Genomic DNA, 17,446 nt, shown 5'->3' on the forward strand with positions numbered 1-17,446 from the left:
GGGGTAATAGGCTTTCAGGTTAAAGGTTGAAGGGTCGAGTGAGTAAAAAATGAAAATAACAATAATTTAGTTGAATTAGGAGTGTGCGCGACTAATTCAACTGTAAATTAGTTATTTTCATTTTTTACGAGCTCGACCCTTCGACCTTTGATCTGAAAGCCTATTACCCCTATTACTTATACTGTACTTAGCATTGCTACGATTGGGTGCCATATTTCTACAATTTCTACAAGGGGGAAGGAGTCTTTAAGTGTCTTCGTTCCCGGGTAAGGGTACGGGGTAAAACCTGGTTTACTTTCTCTTTCGACTTGCCGGAGACTACTATCTGCAACGTATTGCATGCTTTGATTTGTCTGGCCTATAGGAGTCGAACGATATTTTCCCATACACAGGCTTGGCTTTAGTGTAGATGAAGGCTAGGCACTGCACATTGTGGATTGACTGGAACTCTTAACTCACAAAATTAAACGAGTCAACAAGAAAGATCCAATAATTGGACGTTTGTCTTACTATATTATTTAACAGCTTGAAATAATGCATAACACATTCTGCAAGAGTACACAAAGGAAATCAGTTCTTACATTATATCGAACTCAATAGTTCGCTTAACTCTGGCTAGAATTCTCATTCCATTGCTTCATATTCTAATGAAATCCACTAGCATACCTTAGAATATCGCTTAGCTTAAAACTCAAAATTTGGTACCAGGAAACAGGGAAGAAAAGTGGGTGTACTGTACATCCGCAATTGACTTATTTCTCTCTGGTTGAATTAAGTTATTATTGAAATAGCATTCGAATAGCCATTTTATTTGTAAAAATTGTGTCGTTCAGCTATCCTGCTGCAAATTTCGCCATCTGATTTCTCAGTATCTCAAAAAATTTGCACATCCTAAGCCTGAATCTAAAAATAGAAAAAGGTGCATTTTAGTCGGATATAAAAGAAGAGTGGCTAATACACCCTGGACTATATAGCCTATGGGGTGGGCCCAGTTTGAAAGCACTGAAGTCCGAGAGAACAGCACTTAGTAAATAAATACTGAAATTAAACTTACAAAACACCCAGTACTTGAGATGATGTACTTGACAAGAAGTGTCACCAGCTAAGCAAATCAACTTTGTCTATGACTCCTCCTTTTATAGATTCAGTAGTAGTCTAAAAATAAGAATCGGTACATTTTTCTAACAGTTGGTATGTCATTTCTTCAAAAAAACTAATTATTATCACGCCACAGCAAATAAATTATTCACAGTTGTTGAATGGTTAGCCCGATTTAGATTAATTGGTTGACGCTAATCAGTATGACCCATACGTAGGGGCCTACTGCATGCCATTGGCGTCAATCCATTCCATTCCATTCCACAGTGAATTAAAAAGAAATTTAGTTAGATCCCTTTTGTCCAAAAGCTGCATCATTAATATAACTAGCTGTCAAATTTAATTTACCTCCTTCAGAGAATACCATAGTGACATAGTCCGTCGCCCATCAACGTGTTGACAAAAGAAAAGTTGCTCCATGTTTTATACATGAACGTTCAAATAAGATATTTTGCGTCTTGCAGGGAATATTGAGCATAGTGTTTAAGTTGGCTTGCACGGTTTGTGAATGGGTTTTCCTCATTATGCTGCCTGTATGCATTAAAAATCCGGATTTCAAGCGAATTAATTTGTCCAACAAGTGGCCCTCTAGAAGTATACTCCACACATACTGTCCATGCGTGTCTCTGTAACCGAAGGTAGAGACTAAAACACGGTTCAGGACTCGGCAGCGGACACAGGCCCGGAAAATATTTCAAAACGTGTATTGTTGGTACCTAGCACGATTTCAGCGTTTTTGGGAATTCCCTGAAATTTCGGCGTTTTTCGGAAATTCCCTGAAATTTCAGCGTTTTTATTTCTGCGTTTCAGCGTTTCAGTGATTCAGCTTTTTCAGCGAAGTTCAGGAACCGCTATGTGAGGCATCGGTGTAAGGGGCCGACCCCGTTTCATCATTGATAAAGATCAACTTCTTTCATTATTAGGTGAGCTTTAGTAAATCAATCTTTTTAATATACAGTATACGATACTCAATAACATACGTAGTAATGTAACGTATTGGTTGTCAAATTTCTTTTAATCTTTTAAGGCCTAGTGAATAAGCAGCCATATATTTTACTTGATGAAACAAGGGTTATCAAGGTCATGGAGTGAGTGAAATATCTGAATCTCTTGGCTGAGCCTGAAAGCCAATGCAATTTTCTTCCAGCGTAATCCAATGTTGCTTATTAGTATTCTAACCTGCACTTCATCTGATATTCCGACTTTAGCCTAAGGCTTAACTACAGTGTACAAGTTTTTTTCAGGAAATGGCTTTACAATACCAGAGATTGCGAAAATGTTACACGTTTCCCCTAGAACTATCGCATATAGGATGGAGAAATTAAATTTGAAAGCCAAAAACCGATATTCAAATATCGATGACGAGTTGCTGGAAAGTGAAATTACACATATCCTAACTCTTTTTTCAAATGCAGGTCAGAGTTCACATGAAAAAAACACAACACTGGGTAAGCTAGTTTACAGCGTGATAGTAATACTGTTCTAAATCCATTTACAGGGGAGCGAACAATCCAGGGGCACCTGACATCGAAACATATTATAGTTCAACGTCAAAGAATACGTCATGCTGTTCGTTGTATTGACCCAAACAGATCCCAGTTGTGTAGACTGAGATAGATACGAAGACGCAAGTATTCCGTACCATCGCCTATGGCCCTCTGGCACATTGATGGCAACCATAAATTGCTTAGGTAAATAAAGTTGGATTATTTCTTTTAGAATTTTCATAGTCGTATAAAATGCATTCCTTGGCCACTCTCTCATTGTTCATACAGTAAAACCTGCTTAATTTGGATCATTTGGGAAAATTAATCCAGTTTATCAGAAATCTGATTTATAAATATTCCATAAATAATTCATCTATCGATGAGCTGTATCTGGCTATAATGTAAATTTGGATTGAACTTATCTTCATTGAATTGAGGAAGTTTTACTACCCTCTTGATGGTATGGTATATCGTATCTAGAAATTGTCAATGATATAATGCGCCTAAACCTAATTGGCTTACCTAAAACCAAGATTGCAAATTAGTCTTCAATACTATGCTCAGGCTTGTACTGTTATTCACAGAAACATTTCAGGAAATCAAAGCCTTGGAAAAATTAAAATCTTCTGGTAGGTGGCTCATTGTTGTCCACGGTGGAATTGATGGTTACAGTCGGCTCATTGTGTACCTTAAGGCAAATTCAAACAATTTGTCATCAACCGTATTATATGTGTTTGAAGAAGCTGTCGTTAAATGGGGCCTGCCATCTAGAGTTCGTGCAGATCTTGGTGTTGAAAATCGAGATGTTGCACTCTTCATGCTTAGCAATAGAGGACCTGATCGACGTAGTTTCATAACTGGTAGGAGTGTACACAATTCACGAATTGAAAGATTATGGCGAGATGTATATGAAAGTGTGCTGCCATTCTACCAAATATTCTACCATTTAGAAGACCTTGATATTCTTGATCCAGCAAGTGACCTAGACCTATACATTTTACACTGTGTCTACCCGAAGAAAGTAAATCAACTTTTGTCAGAATTCGCAGAATTATGGAACAACCACAAAATACGCACAGCTAGGAATAAGACACCATTACAGCTCTTTATCATCGGAATGCACCAATTGCGAGGCACAAACAATCTCATTGCCTCAGAGAATTTCCAGCAGGTATGCAATATATACATGTCTCAAAGCTGATTTAATCGAAAAACAAAATGGGTTTCTAGCATAACATATGGTTAGTTATGGTTATGGTTAGCTTGATCATGATTTAAAAAGTAATGTACAGGGTCAACTTTTAAGCTCAGCAGACTGAGAAACAAGGTATCATTTTTTGGCCTAAATTCCACGTAGAGATATAGCATGCACATTTTTGTTTTTTTTAGAATGTGTCAGATACTTTTGGACAGGATCCAGAAGGGTTAATCCCAATTGAAGAGAACCATGTAGTAGTGCCAGACATTCCAAAACCTTTCCAGTCAGCAAATGAGGAAGCATTGTTTGAAGAAAGAGCCAGGGAAATCGATGAAGAATGTAGACAGTCAAGTTTCTGGGATATCACCTACTATAGACTTTTAAGAGAATCGCTGAATACAATTATAGGAAACTGATTTAATTAACAAGAAGAATTTATATCATTTATTGTGGAGTCCGTCGTAAAACACAATAAAGGACCAATGGTCCAGAATTTTAACGACAACAAAATCTTTCAAAGATTGATTGGAATTTTAGAATCAACAAATGTTCAGAATTTTAATACATCACGAGAATGACATAAAAAAACAACTAAAACCTGGGACCATTCAATTAGTACGTACGCACAAAATCTCCGATTTTTACCCCCATTTTTATGGCGATAAACAATAGATTCTCGGAAATATTTTCTCCGCGAGCATTGAGGATACCGTTTTTCAAGATTACTTAAAATTTTAGGACATAAACAAATCATGAAAAATGCTAATTAAGAATAGAGACCGGCAACCAGTCCAGAGAATCTATTGTTTATCGCCATCGGTGAGGGCGCTGATCAATTTCGAACATAGCAAAAGCTAATGTATAGTAACGTCACGGAGTCGGCACCTTCCCTTTAGTTTATAGTTCTATGGTTTTCCAAATAAATTCTTGAGGAAATTCATAAAATTCCAAAGTAAGTGCTCATGAAGCATTCGTCCCAAGAATCCATTACATCATTAGTTATGTTTAATGGCAGGTATAATACATTTATACAAGTACGACTTGTCGGCAGCACTTGATCCATAAATTCAATCCTAGGCGGCTTGGAGAAGCCCATAAATGGTTGATCTCGCGACCCAGTCACAGCCTGTAAGATGTCTTCAAGTTTTATTACACGGCCATCTTTCGTTTTCCTACGACCAGCTGTAAAGAATTTAAGACCAATTAATAGATTCACATGAAATGGTAAAACGTCTTGTTGTAAAACAGACTTTTCATACGCACTCACCTGAAACAGCCGTCAAATAACGACTGAAGGTTCTATATGTACAATCCTCCTTAATGAATCTGTTGCTTCCACTCTCCGAGAAAACTGGCTTCAACAGTTTGACAATTTGTCAGAACGACAGGGGTGACACACAACCTTTCTCAAAAATCTTCTTAAGGCAAGCTTTTCTGCGAACAAGCTTTAATGATTACGACTTAGATTGATGGCTAGGAGTAATAGGGGTAATGGGCTTTGAGGCCAAAGGTCGAACGGTCGAGCTCATTAAAAAACAAAACATTAAAAATAATTTAAAACTATAATATAGTTTCATAACCGTGTGTATTTTATATTATAACTAAATATTTATTCTAAGATATCAATAATCTAAAAAGAATATCGTATTAAATCAATTGGTCGCTCCACTTCGCTACCGCTCCGCTCCGCGACCAATTGATTTATTTACAATACACAAATTCATATAATCAAATATATTCAAATAATAATAATTATTCTATTATTCAACTGAAATACACACGGTTATGAAAATATATTATAGTTTTAAATTACTTTTAATATTTGTTTTTAATGAACTCGACCATTCAACCTTTAACCTGAAAGCCCATTACCCCTATTACTCTTAAAATAATCATATACATGAATAACATTTAAATTGACAGATTATTCAATATAAAAGTATATATTTACAACATTATTTCAATATTCATATTTGTGTGAGTTAGATTTTTAAACATTAAAAGTGTTAGTAAAGTGTGATTGAAATAATGCATGATATAAATCATTGAACTTCTAAAATCAATTTAGTAAAAAAATATGTATAATAAATGGAACCAGAACAACCACAAACTATCAATATTACAAATAACACTGGCGTCATAAATATATACTACAAGAAGTGTTCTAAATGTGAATTAGATAAATTAGCTTTAACAGAATTTAGTAAGCGTAAGATTAGCAAAGATGGTTTTCAATATTGCTGCTAAACTATATACCAAACAATACAGAGAAGATAATAGAGAAGCTTATAATGATTATATGACAGAATATATGAGAGAAAGATATCAAACAGATCTTAATTTTAGATTGAAACAATGCTTAAGATCTAGATTAACACAATTATTCAACAAAGAAACACATTCAGAAACATTATCTCATCTATTGGGTTGTTCAGATGAATTTCTCAAATCATGGATTATATTTCAATTCGATGATAAAATGAATATAGATAATTATGGTGAATACTTTCATATTGATCACGTGTTGCCGATTTCTAAATTTGACATGAATGATGAATACAATAAAAAACTTATTTGGAATTGGAAGAATTTAAGACCTTTAGAAAAGAAGGAAAACATAATTAAATCCAATAAACAAGATTTAAAGTTATATTTAGATCAACTGGATAAAGCAAAGACATTTGTTGAATTATGGAATAGTATTTCACAGAATCAACCGCATTCTGAGGTTTTGATCAGTGGTTAGAAAGCTATTCTATTTGAGCTTTGTATGTATATAATACATAGCTTTTGCTTACTACTAAAACATATGTTGCCAAATATATCTTGTTTTCAATTCTAAAGAATTAATTAACTTCATCATAAAGAACATCTGTGCAGAAGTAATTAGTTTGGTCGAACGTGCGTCACGTCGACAGTTAGAAATCAACTTTTACATACATAGTACGTATTGGATATTCTCTCTCAAAACACAGTTTACAGTTCTAAATCTAAATGTAAGTACATATATTATGAAGTAGGGAAACCTTTAAACATATTTAAGTACAGTAATTCATTTTCACGACATCTTTTAGATTAAAATGGAATACAGAGATCAACCAGAAATTCTAAGCCAACCAACGGATGAGGAACGATTGCTGCTGGATAGTGAAACTCAGGAATCAATAGAAATGGAGGATGGAACTCTCGTAATTGACGAACAAACTTCACAAAAATTACAAGAACACTTGGACTATCATCAAGAACTGGTGAAAATTCTGAGTGATGTAATACATAATAAACAATTACCGCGCGAACTACAATTACCAAAATTACCAGCAACGCGACTTAAATTGCTGTTGGGACTCAAAGAATCGAAAACTAAGAAAATGAGTGGAGATATCAGTGCCGGTTTTGAAAGAAAACTGAGAAGAGTAGGTAGATTAATAAAATATGAAAAATTCAAAATATTAGGATTAGCATTTAGTGAAGTAGTCAGATATTTACCAGAAATTGAAGAAATGATTGGAAACAATCCAGTAATTAAAGAATTCTGGACAAAATTATAAATTATAACACTGAAGGTCTTAGATATCAAAAATGTAATCTCGGTTGTATATATCTGTTTTAATATTGTATTGATTGTTTACTGTTAACTGTGTATTGCGCAATAACCGGTCCGATTGGACCGCATTTCTATTGTTCTCCATTGTTCTATTATTGATCGTTGTTGACGGAAACAGCTGCTCAATATTGATTGGTTACATTTCTATGTTTGAATGTTGTAGTTTACAGAATAAAAATATAACTGTGTATTGCGCAATAACCGGTTCGATTGGACCGCATTTCTATTGTTCTCCATTGTTCTATTATCGATCGCTAAAATTTACATAATAAATATATGTGTTTATGAAATAATATTTCCACCAGTCGTTTCGTTGAATTGATTTTCAGTTGAGGATTTATTATCGAGGATCCGAAATGACTTATCAAAAGCAGCGAGGAATGAAAAAGGATGACGTTAGTCGAAGAAATGGAAGAGGATTCTAAAATGTTAATCAATTTTGATAAAAATATGATTTATAAATGGAAAGGAATGATGAATACAATAAAAAACTTATTTGGAATTGGAAGAATTTAAGACCTTTAGAAAAGAAGGAAAACATAATTAAATCTAATAAACTAGATTTACAGTTATATTTAGAACAGTTAACTAAGGCAAAGAAATTTATTGATCAATGGAACAATGATCCAAATAATGAACAATATGTTGAGGAATTTGATATCAAGGATCCGAAATGACTTATCTGGACAGTTCTAATTACTGCTCCTAATAGATAAACAAAAGTAGTGAGATGGTGCCGTACGGCACCCACATGGTGATATCAAATAGAATTCAAATAAAATATATTAAAAAAACAATAACTTCAACTAGCCATTATTTCTATTTTAATTTTTGATATTTTCTTTTACAATTCTTTTCAAAAGAGAATACTTTATATCACAAATAAAAAATACTAAAAAAACAATAACTAATACTAAAATTCTTTACCTTTAACTAACTAGTATTAACCCAAAGAGATACTAGTATCATTTTATAATACTTATAATATTTTTTTGCTTTTTTTCTCTAATATAAATGTCAAAGAAATCTAATAAGAATAGTATTGATATTGAAAAAACATTAGATGATTTGGGTATAAGTGAAAATAAAGATACAGTTGTAACTAATTGTGCTCAAGTTAATTGTAATATAGATTATGAATACTATTTATATTGTAAGCATAATCTAGAACTATTGATTGCCGGTGGAAAAACTAAGGAGTTTTTAAATAGAATCATTACTTTTCAAGAACTAAACTCTATGAAACAGATAAAGTAATAAAATATTTTAAGATTTATGAAGAGGCAAGATTAGCCCGAATAAATGATTCTATTTCAGATGGTATTGTCAAATGTTACTCTAAGTTATGTAACCAGTTAATACCAATTGATGATGAAAATAAATTCTATAGTGATTTGAAAAATGACTACTTAGTTATGACTGAATTACAAAAATGGGTCGGTTATGCTTCATTTCAATTAGGATCGGTTATGACATTAATTTCTACTGGCGTCATAACATTTTCGAATATCAAACCTATGGAATATAAATCAGGTAAGAACGAAACAGATGTACTACAACCAAACGTCGAAACAGAAAATGAATCAGAACAAAAATTAACTAAAATAAATGAGTGATGGCGTTAAGAAAAAGGCTAGATCTGAAAAACAAATTAAATGGGCAAGAGAATTAGGTAAAAGATCTTCAGAATTAAAAAAAGCTAAGAAAAAGAAATTAACTGATATAAATGAATCACAGAAATTATCTGATATTAATTCAAATAATAATCCATCTGATTCTTCTAATGCTGGAAGTAATTATAAATTATATATTACAATTGGATTAGTAACAGTTATTATATTATCCGGTGTAATATATAAATCAAAATTCAAATCTGATGATAAAGATGATTCCAATGACAATAAACCTATCATACCAGAAAATAAGTCAAATGATAAAGTCATTGAAAATAAATCTAAATTATTATTAATGGATTAAAATAGAATGAAAAAAGAACAATATTTAAGAGATTTATATTATAACCCAGAGAGTGAAGTATCATATTCTAGTATTTCAGAATTATGGAATAAAATTAAATCTGATAATGAAAATGGTGATGGTGCCGTACGGCACCCACACGTTGGTGTAAAATATAGTGAATTGAAATCATGGTTACAAAATCAACCAACATATCAAATCCACAAGAAAATGGATAAAACTTATTTAACAAGAAAAGTTAAGGTTTCATATATCGATCAACAATGGCAAGCAGATTTAATTGACACGAAGAACTTAGAAGAACACAACAAAGGATATTTCTGGATATTGAATGTTATAGACATATTCAGTAGATACGCATGGTTAATTCCAATCAAAAATAAAACTGGTATAGAAGTGACAAATGCTTTTAAATCTATATTTAAAGAAGCTATTCCAGATAAGATACAATTTGATGAAGGTAAGGAATTTTATAACAAACGATGAGGAGAGAATCCCACAATGATAATAAAAAGTCCGAAAATGAAACTTCGAGATAGTAGTATATTTCAACGTTTCGACTATATCCTAATAGTCATCTTCAGGAATAATGAGATACTACAGAAATTATGAGATATATATACAATCCAGAGACAAAGAGACTAATTCAAGTAATCAGAGATGATACAAACTAAAGGAAAATTAACGTAGAAACAGTTACACGCTAAAATAGATTAAAGGGAAGCAAACTAAGGGGTGATTATAAACAACAATAGTGAGTATAAATATAAATGAAACTTAAAGTCAGTAGTAAAAAGAAAGACAAACTAGGGGGCACTTAAATTAAAACAAAGGTGAATACAAGTTAAGTCAGAGACGAAATTGATGAGAGAACAAATAACAAATAATCAAAGGGGAAATCAAGTGTTGAGTTTAACCAGTTTACAGAGGAATTTTGATATAAGTTTATTATGGGGTGAAAAACCATTGTTAAGGTTTACAACGTTGTTCGAATTTTCAATAATTAATGCAGATTCCAAAATATGTCTTCTAGTTTTATCGCTGCAAGGGTAAACTAATTCAGCATTAGCAAAATCAAAATTGTGTGAAGTCTGAAAAACATGACTAGCAACTCCGCTTTCAGGTTTAAAGTTTTTTACATCTAATTTATGCTCTTTTATGCGTTGATTAAGATTCCGACCTGTTTCTCCTACTTTTTATTATCATTGTGGGATTCTCTCCTCATCGCGTCAACACGGATATTGTGCTCTACCTATCGTGATTTATAACAAACATTTCAAAAAACTATTATCTGATAACGATGTAGATTATTTTTCAACACATTCAGATAAAAAAGCATCTATTATAGAAAGATTTAATAAAACATTGAAAACTAGAATGTGGAAATATTTTACTGCTAATGAAACGTATAAATATATCGATGTATTAGATGATTTAGTGAAAGGTTATAATAATTCTAAACATAGTTCTATAAATATGAAACCTATACAAGCTAGAAAAGAAGATAATTCGGAAATAGTTTGGAATAATTTATATGGAGCGTTTGTTACACATGATTTCGGTGAACCTAAATTTAAAATTGGACAACACGTTAGAATATCTAAATATCGAAAAACATTTTATAAAGGTTATACCCCTAATTTTACAGAAGAAATATTTAAAATTAAAAAGATAATATTAACTAAACCTTTTGTTTATAAACTAGAAGATCTAAAAGATGAAGAAATATTAGGTTATTTCTATGAACAAGAATTATCACTTGTACCAAATCCAGATGAAATAGAATACAAAATAGAAAAAGTATTGAAAACAAAAACTCTTAAAGGAAAAAAGTATTCTTTGGTGAAATATAAAGGATACGATGATAAGTTTAATGAATGGATTTTATCTAGTAAAATTAAAAGAATAAATGAATAAAGATTTATTCATATTCGAACCGCATAATATGTTAATAACTGGAGTAACCAATTGTGGTAAAACACATTTCATATTAGATTTGTTAGAAACTATTTATAAGAATCATTTTGATAATATAATATTATTCTGCCCTACTTATGAAATGAATAAAACATATAATAGAGATATAGTTAAGATGAATAAGTTTATTATATTAGATCCTAAAATAGTAAAAGAAAATTTAGATAATTGTATAAAAATAGCAATTGATCCTTATAAAGGATCAAATACATTATTCATTATAGAAGATTGCGCAAATTTACATGATTCAAAAGTTAGAGAAAGTGAGTTATGTTATCTAGTTTTCTCTGGGAGACATTTCGGGATAACAACATGGGTTTTAAATCAAAAATATAATTCAATTGTTAAAGACTTTAGGGAGAATATAAGATTTCTAGTTTTATTCTACAATAAAGATAAAAAATCTATGCAACAATCATTGGAAGAAAATCAAATTATACCTACTGAATTACATGATGAATATATGAATAAATTAAAGAATAATAAAGGTTCAAAATTATTACTGAGACTTCAATTTCCCTATGAATATAAATTTATAAAATAACTATTTATATATCTATCTATCTAATACGTATTAAATACGTATTAAATACATTAATACTTAAAACCCCATTTTTAAAATAAATATTATTCATATAGTTTTCAACCAATTTATTTTTATTTTTTTCAACTAATATATGAATAAGTTTGAAAATAATAAAGGTTATTTATTATTACTGAGGTTTCAATATAAATTTAAAAAAGAAATATAATATATAGTTTCTAGGGATGTTTAACTTTCAATTTGCAGACTGAACGTGGTATTTCAAAATCATTTTCTCTTTCCTAGGTGTCATTGCTCTCATTGCCAGATATTGGACACTGAGCCAGAGTGTATCTGCTGCCATGACGTTCCCGAGGTCAAAAATAAATTAGACCAGCTCAATGCAAGACCAGGAGACGACCATTTCACTTGCATGACTGATACGCCATCATTTCAGTCAGTGTGTTTGGATGTTTTGGTGCTGGAAACAGCATGGTATGGGTTTCGTTCGCAGTATGGCCGTAAAGCGTTTGAGGGACCTTTACCAGACAAATATAGGCACATTGCATATAGACAGTGTGTTCGATGGTGCTGGGGATTCTGCGGCAAAAACAATAGAGTCATATTGCCTGCATGTATCGTGTCATGCATCAGGGCACATTTCCCAAAAGAAGATGTTCTCGAAGAGGATCAGCCATTCAGAGGAGTCCGTCTACCTCCAATAGAAACTAAAACGGAATTGTTAGTTGCAACGTATAAAATATTTTATTAATTTACAAGAATAAATGATTTGTATATATTTTGCATTAAAAAAGTTGTCAATCATGTCATCTTGAGCCGAGTAACAAGGAATTCAAATAACTACAATGATATTAACAGCAGTAAATAGTCAAGTGGTTATTGATTATCAACCAAGTCACTTTTCAGAACCTCGCGAATCACTTCATCAATAGATTCGGTGTTGACAGTCAGTTTTCGAAATCGGTTTTTAGGTTGAGTAGCGAGGACAGTTGATTTTGATTTTCCTTTGACCTTTTCGGTAACCTTCTTGAATCTTGATGTATGGTAGATTACCGCTTCATCCTTAACTACCCTTTTGCGATCCGCGATCAATGTGGCTGGTACATTTATTTTAGAGGAATCATGCGGGCGTCTCTTATGTTGTTAAAAACTTCTGCAAAGCATAACTTGACGTAATCTGAAAAAAATTTTTTTTTAATGAACCCGAGTAATTTTTAGTAAATAATATCACACTTTGTTAGGTTCAGCCTACGATGAGTGGTTTTTGTCAGAATTTTTCTTAAAACGTGACCATCTTTATATTTGTACTTTGGATAGTGCACCTGCCATCGCTGATTACCAGTCTTCGTTTCAGCTTGAATTCGTTCAGAATTTTCGTTATAGTGAAGTATTGCTATACAGATCCTAATGGAATTTGAAATGAAGATAGAATGATAATGTACCAGGTAGAACAATGATGTGATTTTGTAAATTCATATTTTTACATGTATTTACATACCTACTGAGCATTCCGACGTAAGAGAAATGTATCATCTTAGGGGCAAAATGATTAAATGTGTTATCAAAGCATTCGATACTGCTGGTTTGTCCATAGCTAGACATATTGGATATCTGATTAACTGTCCGCGTGTTAGTTGCAAGATTCTCAAATTCAGATGCAACATTGGATCCTAAAAAATTGAAAGATCAATAAATCAAAATGAAAACAATTATTTACACTTAATTATCTAACCGGGTAGCTATTAAATAGAGAATAGAAAAATATACCTGGAATTAACCATTTATTTTTTTAGAATATGATGCGTGGAGACAGTTCTCATGATTTTTTTGAACATGCTGTATGCATGTCAGCCATTTCTGTTTTATTGTCTCGTGGTCTCCTGATTCTGAGGATTGGGCACACCAGTACAAATGGACTTTGATATTGGGTATCCACTCTTTGATAACCTCCATGTCTTTTTGCTTTCCTAGGCATTCGAGTTTTCTTTTGACCGCTTGACAGATAAAATGATAAACAAAACGTAGATCTTTGTGAACAAGCCTTAAAAAACTTTTTACAAAATTGTGTTACTTACGCACCTTTGACACAATGCCAAGTATCATAGTAATGTGGAATTTTCCAAGTGTCGCGTGCCCATTTTCTAACGGACAAATGCATATCAGTTACGAGAGCTGTGATTGTGAATTTCTTCAGTTTTTCTGCGCATCTTTTTAAGCCTTTTAGTTCCATCGCATTTGATGATGTCACTTCATTTGACTGAATTATATATTTAAAAAAAACAAAATACCTAAAAAACGAATCCACATTCATAAACCCTGAATAACTGCAAGGCATACTTACTTGGACTAACTCAGAATTTATTATTTTATTGGTCTCCAGATTCATTATCGAGTATGAACAGTACTTTGCCGAGTGGCCAGGCGAGTCACAGCGTCCATCTCCTCCTATCAACAGTGGAGATGATTTGAGACTATCAAGCATAGACTCGCGTTTCCTTTCCCAAACTTGTCGTATAGCGGCATGGATGTATTTCGAATGATGGTTATACACTGTTCGCGTTGAAAGGCACTGAATTTTTATGAAGCTGGATTGACAATGAATGTTTGAAATTATATATTGAAATGTATTTTTAAAAAGTCGATGAAAATTAAGGCACAATTTGATGACAAGCATTGGTTTCAACTTACTTAAACAACCTGATCACCTTTGCTGTTAGGCTTCCTGTCAGTAGTATTCCAACACTCAATAATATACTGGTAACGGGAATACCCTTGATGGATGGCTCACTTTTCCATGTGGTCCTGTGGTTACACAGCTTACACTGGGTTCTAACTGTCAGACAGGTAGAAGACATACTCTTCGAGACAAGATTTTCACCCTTGCAGATACTGCAGAATTGAAATAGTATCAGCAGAGCAGACTGATAAACAATAAACTTGGTCTGATCCTGAAAATCAACGTCATCCTCATTCCTGCAAGTAAAAATACTTCTATAATTTCACAGATCTTAGTATTGATCTCTCGACAAAATCAAATACAAATTTCTATGTCATGATATCTAACTTGAGGGTAGGCTACATGTAATGATCATCTTACTTCTGAAACGAGTTGTACTTCGAAGCTAGTTGTCCTTCCGTAGTTCTCTTCGGGGTCGACTCTGTGTTTCCTTCCTCAGGAATAACGATGTAAATCAAACGAAAACAGTTGGTTTAGTATATCTTATTCTCTTTATTCTTCCGGGGTGTTCCGTCCGATGAGTCGTGTGTAAGCTCTCAATCTCGAGTCTGAGTCTCTGAGTCATCTCTCTCACTTTGGTACTGACCAGCCTATTTATACAGATCCCAGCCCCCTTTGTTCTACGGGCCAGATGGCTTCATTTGTTCCAAAGAGGGCTGTATTTGTTCTGGTCAGTGCCAAAGTTACTAAATTTAGGACCAATCGATAATATGAATTGAGGGAGACACGCGCCGTACTGGTTGTTGTTCAGTGATTGTGGTCAGATGTTCACACAATGGTGACACGTGCCTCCCAGGGAAATTTATAATTAACGATTGCCTTTGTGTCACTTCATTTCTTCAAATTTCAAACTGTCTTCTTGAAATTCATCATCCGATTCAGTCTCCGTGTCGCACTCTGGACGATATTCTTCATCAGAATCTGTCTTGTTTGATGAGACACTGCTCTGACTAGCCTTTCTGTATCGCTTCTTGGGTCTTGTTTTTGGGGATAGAAGGGAACATTGAACCCCACGTGAGGTGCGTCTGATTTTGTAGCTTTTGACTTTCGGTTTTGAATATTTTGGGAAATGTCGACGTTGACAAAAATACTTAGGTCTCCATTTGAGAGTTTGGATTGCTGAAAAAATATTTTTAAATAATAATGATCAAATCTAATTCAATTTCTATAATCAACAAATGAAATATGAAATTAAAAGTAGGTAGGCAACTATCTTATTCATGATTTCGAATGGATGTAATTACCTTTATTAGATGTGATAGGTTCAGTTTGAACAGCTACAGTTTCCCACATCTTATCGAGATCGCCATCACCATCAATTTCAAAGTCAATACTTTGAAGCTCTGGTTCAGCTACACTTGGCTGAGTCGCATCATTGACCATCCCTAGCCTCCGTCTCTTTTCAAAAGCTGAACGTCCTTTCTGCATCTTCGGACTCAAAAAATCTGCTTTCTGAGGCGAGTCAACAGAATTCGACACAACAGAATCATTGAGATGCAAAGTTTGTACAGAATCTTTCTTTAATCGAAGACTGAAGTGAAAAATGCATCATAATAGTCAGTTGTTTTCCAAACTAATTACAAGTCGCCTGATTATACATGACACACTTAGGCCCAGGTCACTCGAAAGTGAATTAAATATGATTTGTTTCAAAAGTTGTAGAATCAAGGTATCAGTTTATTTTATGGGATTGATGTTTTTAATATACAAACCTATTAGCAAAACCAGCATTGTACTCCATGTAATTGTCGAAGGCCTCCGTTGTTAAATGTTTTCTACAGAGCACACTTGATGACGAAGGCTTCCATTGTGCTCGCTTTGTACTCACAAAAGCAGTCCATACTCTAAAGTCTATTTATTAATGTATGAGACCTGTTTTTTCGCGATATCTTGCTTAATATTTGTAGTACATACCTCATTTAGGTCTTATCGTGACCACAAAAGTCGCGGACGACATATGAATATCCGATATTTTATCCGTTTATCACCGCTTAGAAGGATTGGTAAGAAGTGTAGGAAATCGCATCTTAAATCGGCGAAAACAACCGCCATGTTCGTCTTTTTCCGGTTCATGCATATGCTAATGAGCGTTTTTAGTCATGTGATCTGGGCGAGTTTATTTTTTGCGGGTTGGTTAGGTTATGCAAACACGTGTGAACTCTGAGTCTGAAGAACTCTCGTAAAATGCCGTGTTTTTAGTCGGGATTGGCAAGAAATCACTTTTGTACGTCTTAGACTGAAGCGTAAGCGTGAGTATAATTACCACGTAGTGTTATTTAAGATGATTCGCTTTTTGTAAAGAAATTGGTAACGCTTTGAAAAACCGCACAGATCTTCGATCCCGTAGCATGGATGGATGATGGAGAGAACCAACGGCACCGCGCTCTCCTCGTGTGCGTGGCGCGGGGGGAGGTACACAACGCCTAATGTTGCTCTCTGTCGGAAATGCTCAATAAGTCATGGACAGTAACCCTTCATTCAGCTAGTTCGAAATGCATTAAAGACCTAAAGCGCAGTTGCTTTTTTTAGTTGAACTGAATTTTTGGGAAGAGAGTTCATGGTCCGTCCCGCAGTTTTCATCAATCATGGCTGAATATGTAGGTAGTTGGGAAGGAAAGTAGGTCATGGACATGGAGTGGAGGTAGATCAAACTTTTTATTTACACAATAACTAGTCCACATATAAGTCGTACATGTTGGACCCAATCAAATTTATTGAACTTACCCGATGTACGGCTTATAGATAAGTTGAATATTTTCGATTTTTATGGAATTTACTTAGGTTAAAAACCGGACCAATGGCAATGCATACTGAAAAAGCAATT

General features: G+C 33.5%; 1 protein-coding gene and 1 long non-coding RNA gene across 5 annotated transcripts; one reads left to right on the forward strand and one right to left on the reverse strand.

Moving 5' to 3' along the window:
- Positions 1 to 850: 850 nt before the first annotated feature.
- Positions 851 to 1,702, reverse strand: LOC141915179 (uncharacterized). The gene is made up of 3 exons (XR_012620917.1): positions 1,447 to 1,702; positions 1,055 to 1,155; positions 851 to 903 (listed from the first exon to the last, which is right to left on the reverse strand). It is a non-coding gene; the product is annotated as an uncharacterized LOC141915179 (long non-coding RNA).
- A 122-nt stretch (positions 1,703 to 1,824) lies between these two features.
- On the forward strand, positions 1,825 to 4,257 carry LOC141914869 (uncharacterized). 4 transcript variants are annotated; one of them, XM_074806197.1, is made up of 6 exons: positions 1,825 to 2,021; positions 2,126 to 2,186; positions 2,343 to 2,513; positions 2,597 to 2,789; positions 3,170 to 3,756; positions 3,975 to 4,257. In XM_074806197.1, exons 4-6 carry the CDS (start codon positions 2,768 to 2,770, stop codon positions 4,197 to 4,199), a joined length of 834 nt encoding a protein of 277 aa, XP_074662298.1. In that variant the 5' UTR covers positions 1,825 to 2,021; positions 2,126 to 2,186; positions 2,343 to 2,513; positions 2,597 to 2,767; the 3' UTR covers positions 4,200 to 4,257. The 4 variants fall into 4 exon arrangements, with proteins under 4 accessions (XP_074662298.1, XP_074662300.1, XP_074662297.1 ...); XM_074806199.1 differs by lacking the exon at positions 2,126 to 2,186 and having other exon boundaries at positions 3,170 to 3,445; positions 3,536 to 3,756; XM_074806196.1 differs by lacking the exon at positions 2,126 to 2,186.
- Positions 4,258 to 17,446: the final 13,189 nt, after the last annotated feature.

Source organism: Tubulanus polymorphus, chromosome 1, assembly GCF_964204645.1.
Source record: "Tubulanus polymorphus chromosome 1, tnTubPoly1.2, whole genome shotgun sequence".
Taxonomy (NCBI): Eukaryota; Metazoa; Nemertea; class Palaeonemertea; order Tubulaniformes; family Tubulanidae; genus Tubulanus; species Tubulanus polymorphus.

Excerpts from the sequence above, each read along its gene's own strand:
- LOC141914869 (XM_074806197.1), top strand. The coding sequence starts at position 2,768 with ATGGCAACCATAAATTGCTTAG. Across the intron at positions 2,790-3,169 it reads GGCAACCATAAATTGCTTAG|AAACATTTCAGGAAATCAAA; the intron begins GTAAATAAAGTT and ends TGTTATTCACAG. Across the intron at positions 3,757-3,974 it reads CCTCAGAGAATTTCCAGCAG|AATGTGTCAGATACTTTTGG; the intron begins GTATGCAATATA and ends TGTTTTTTTTAG.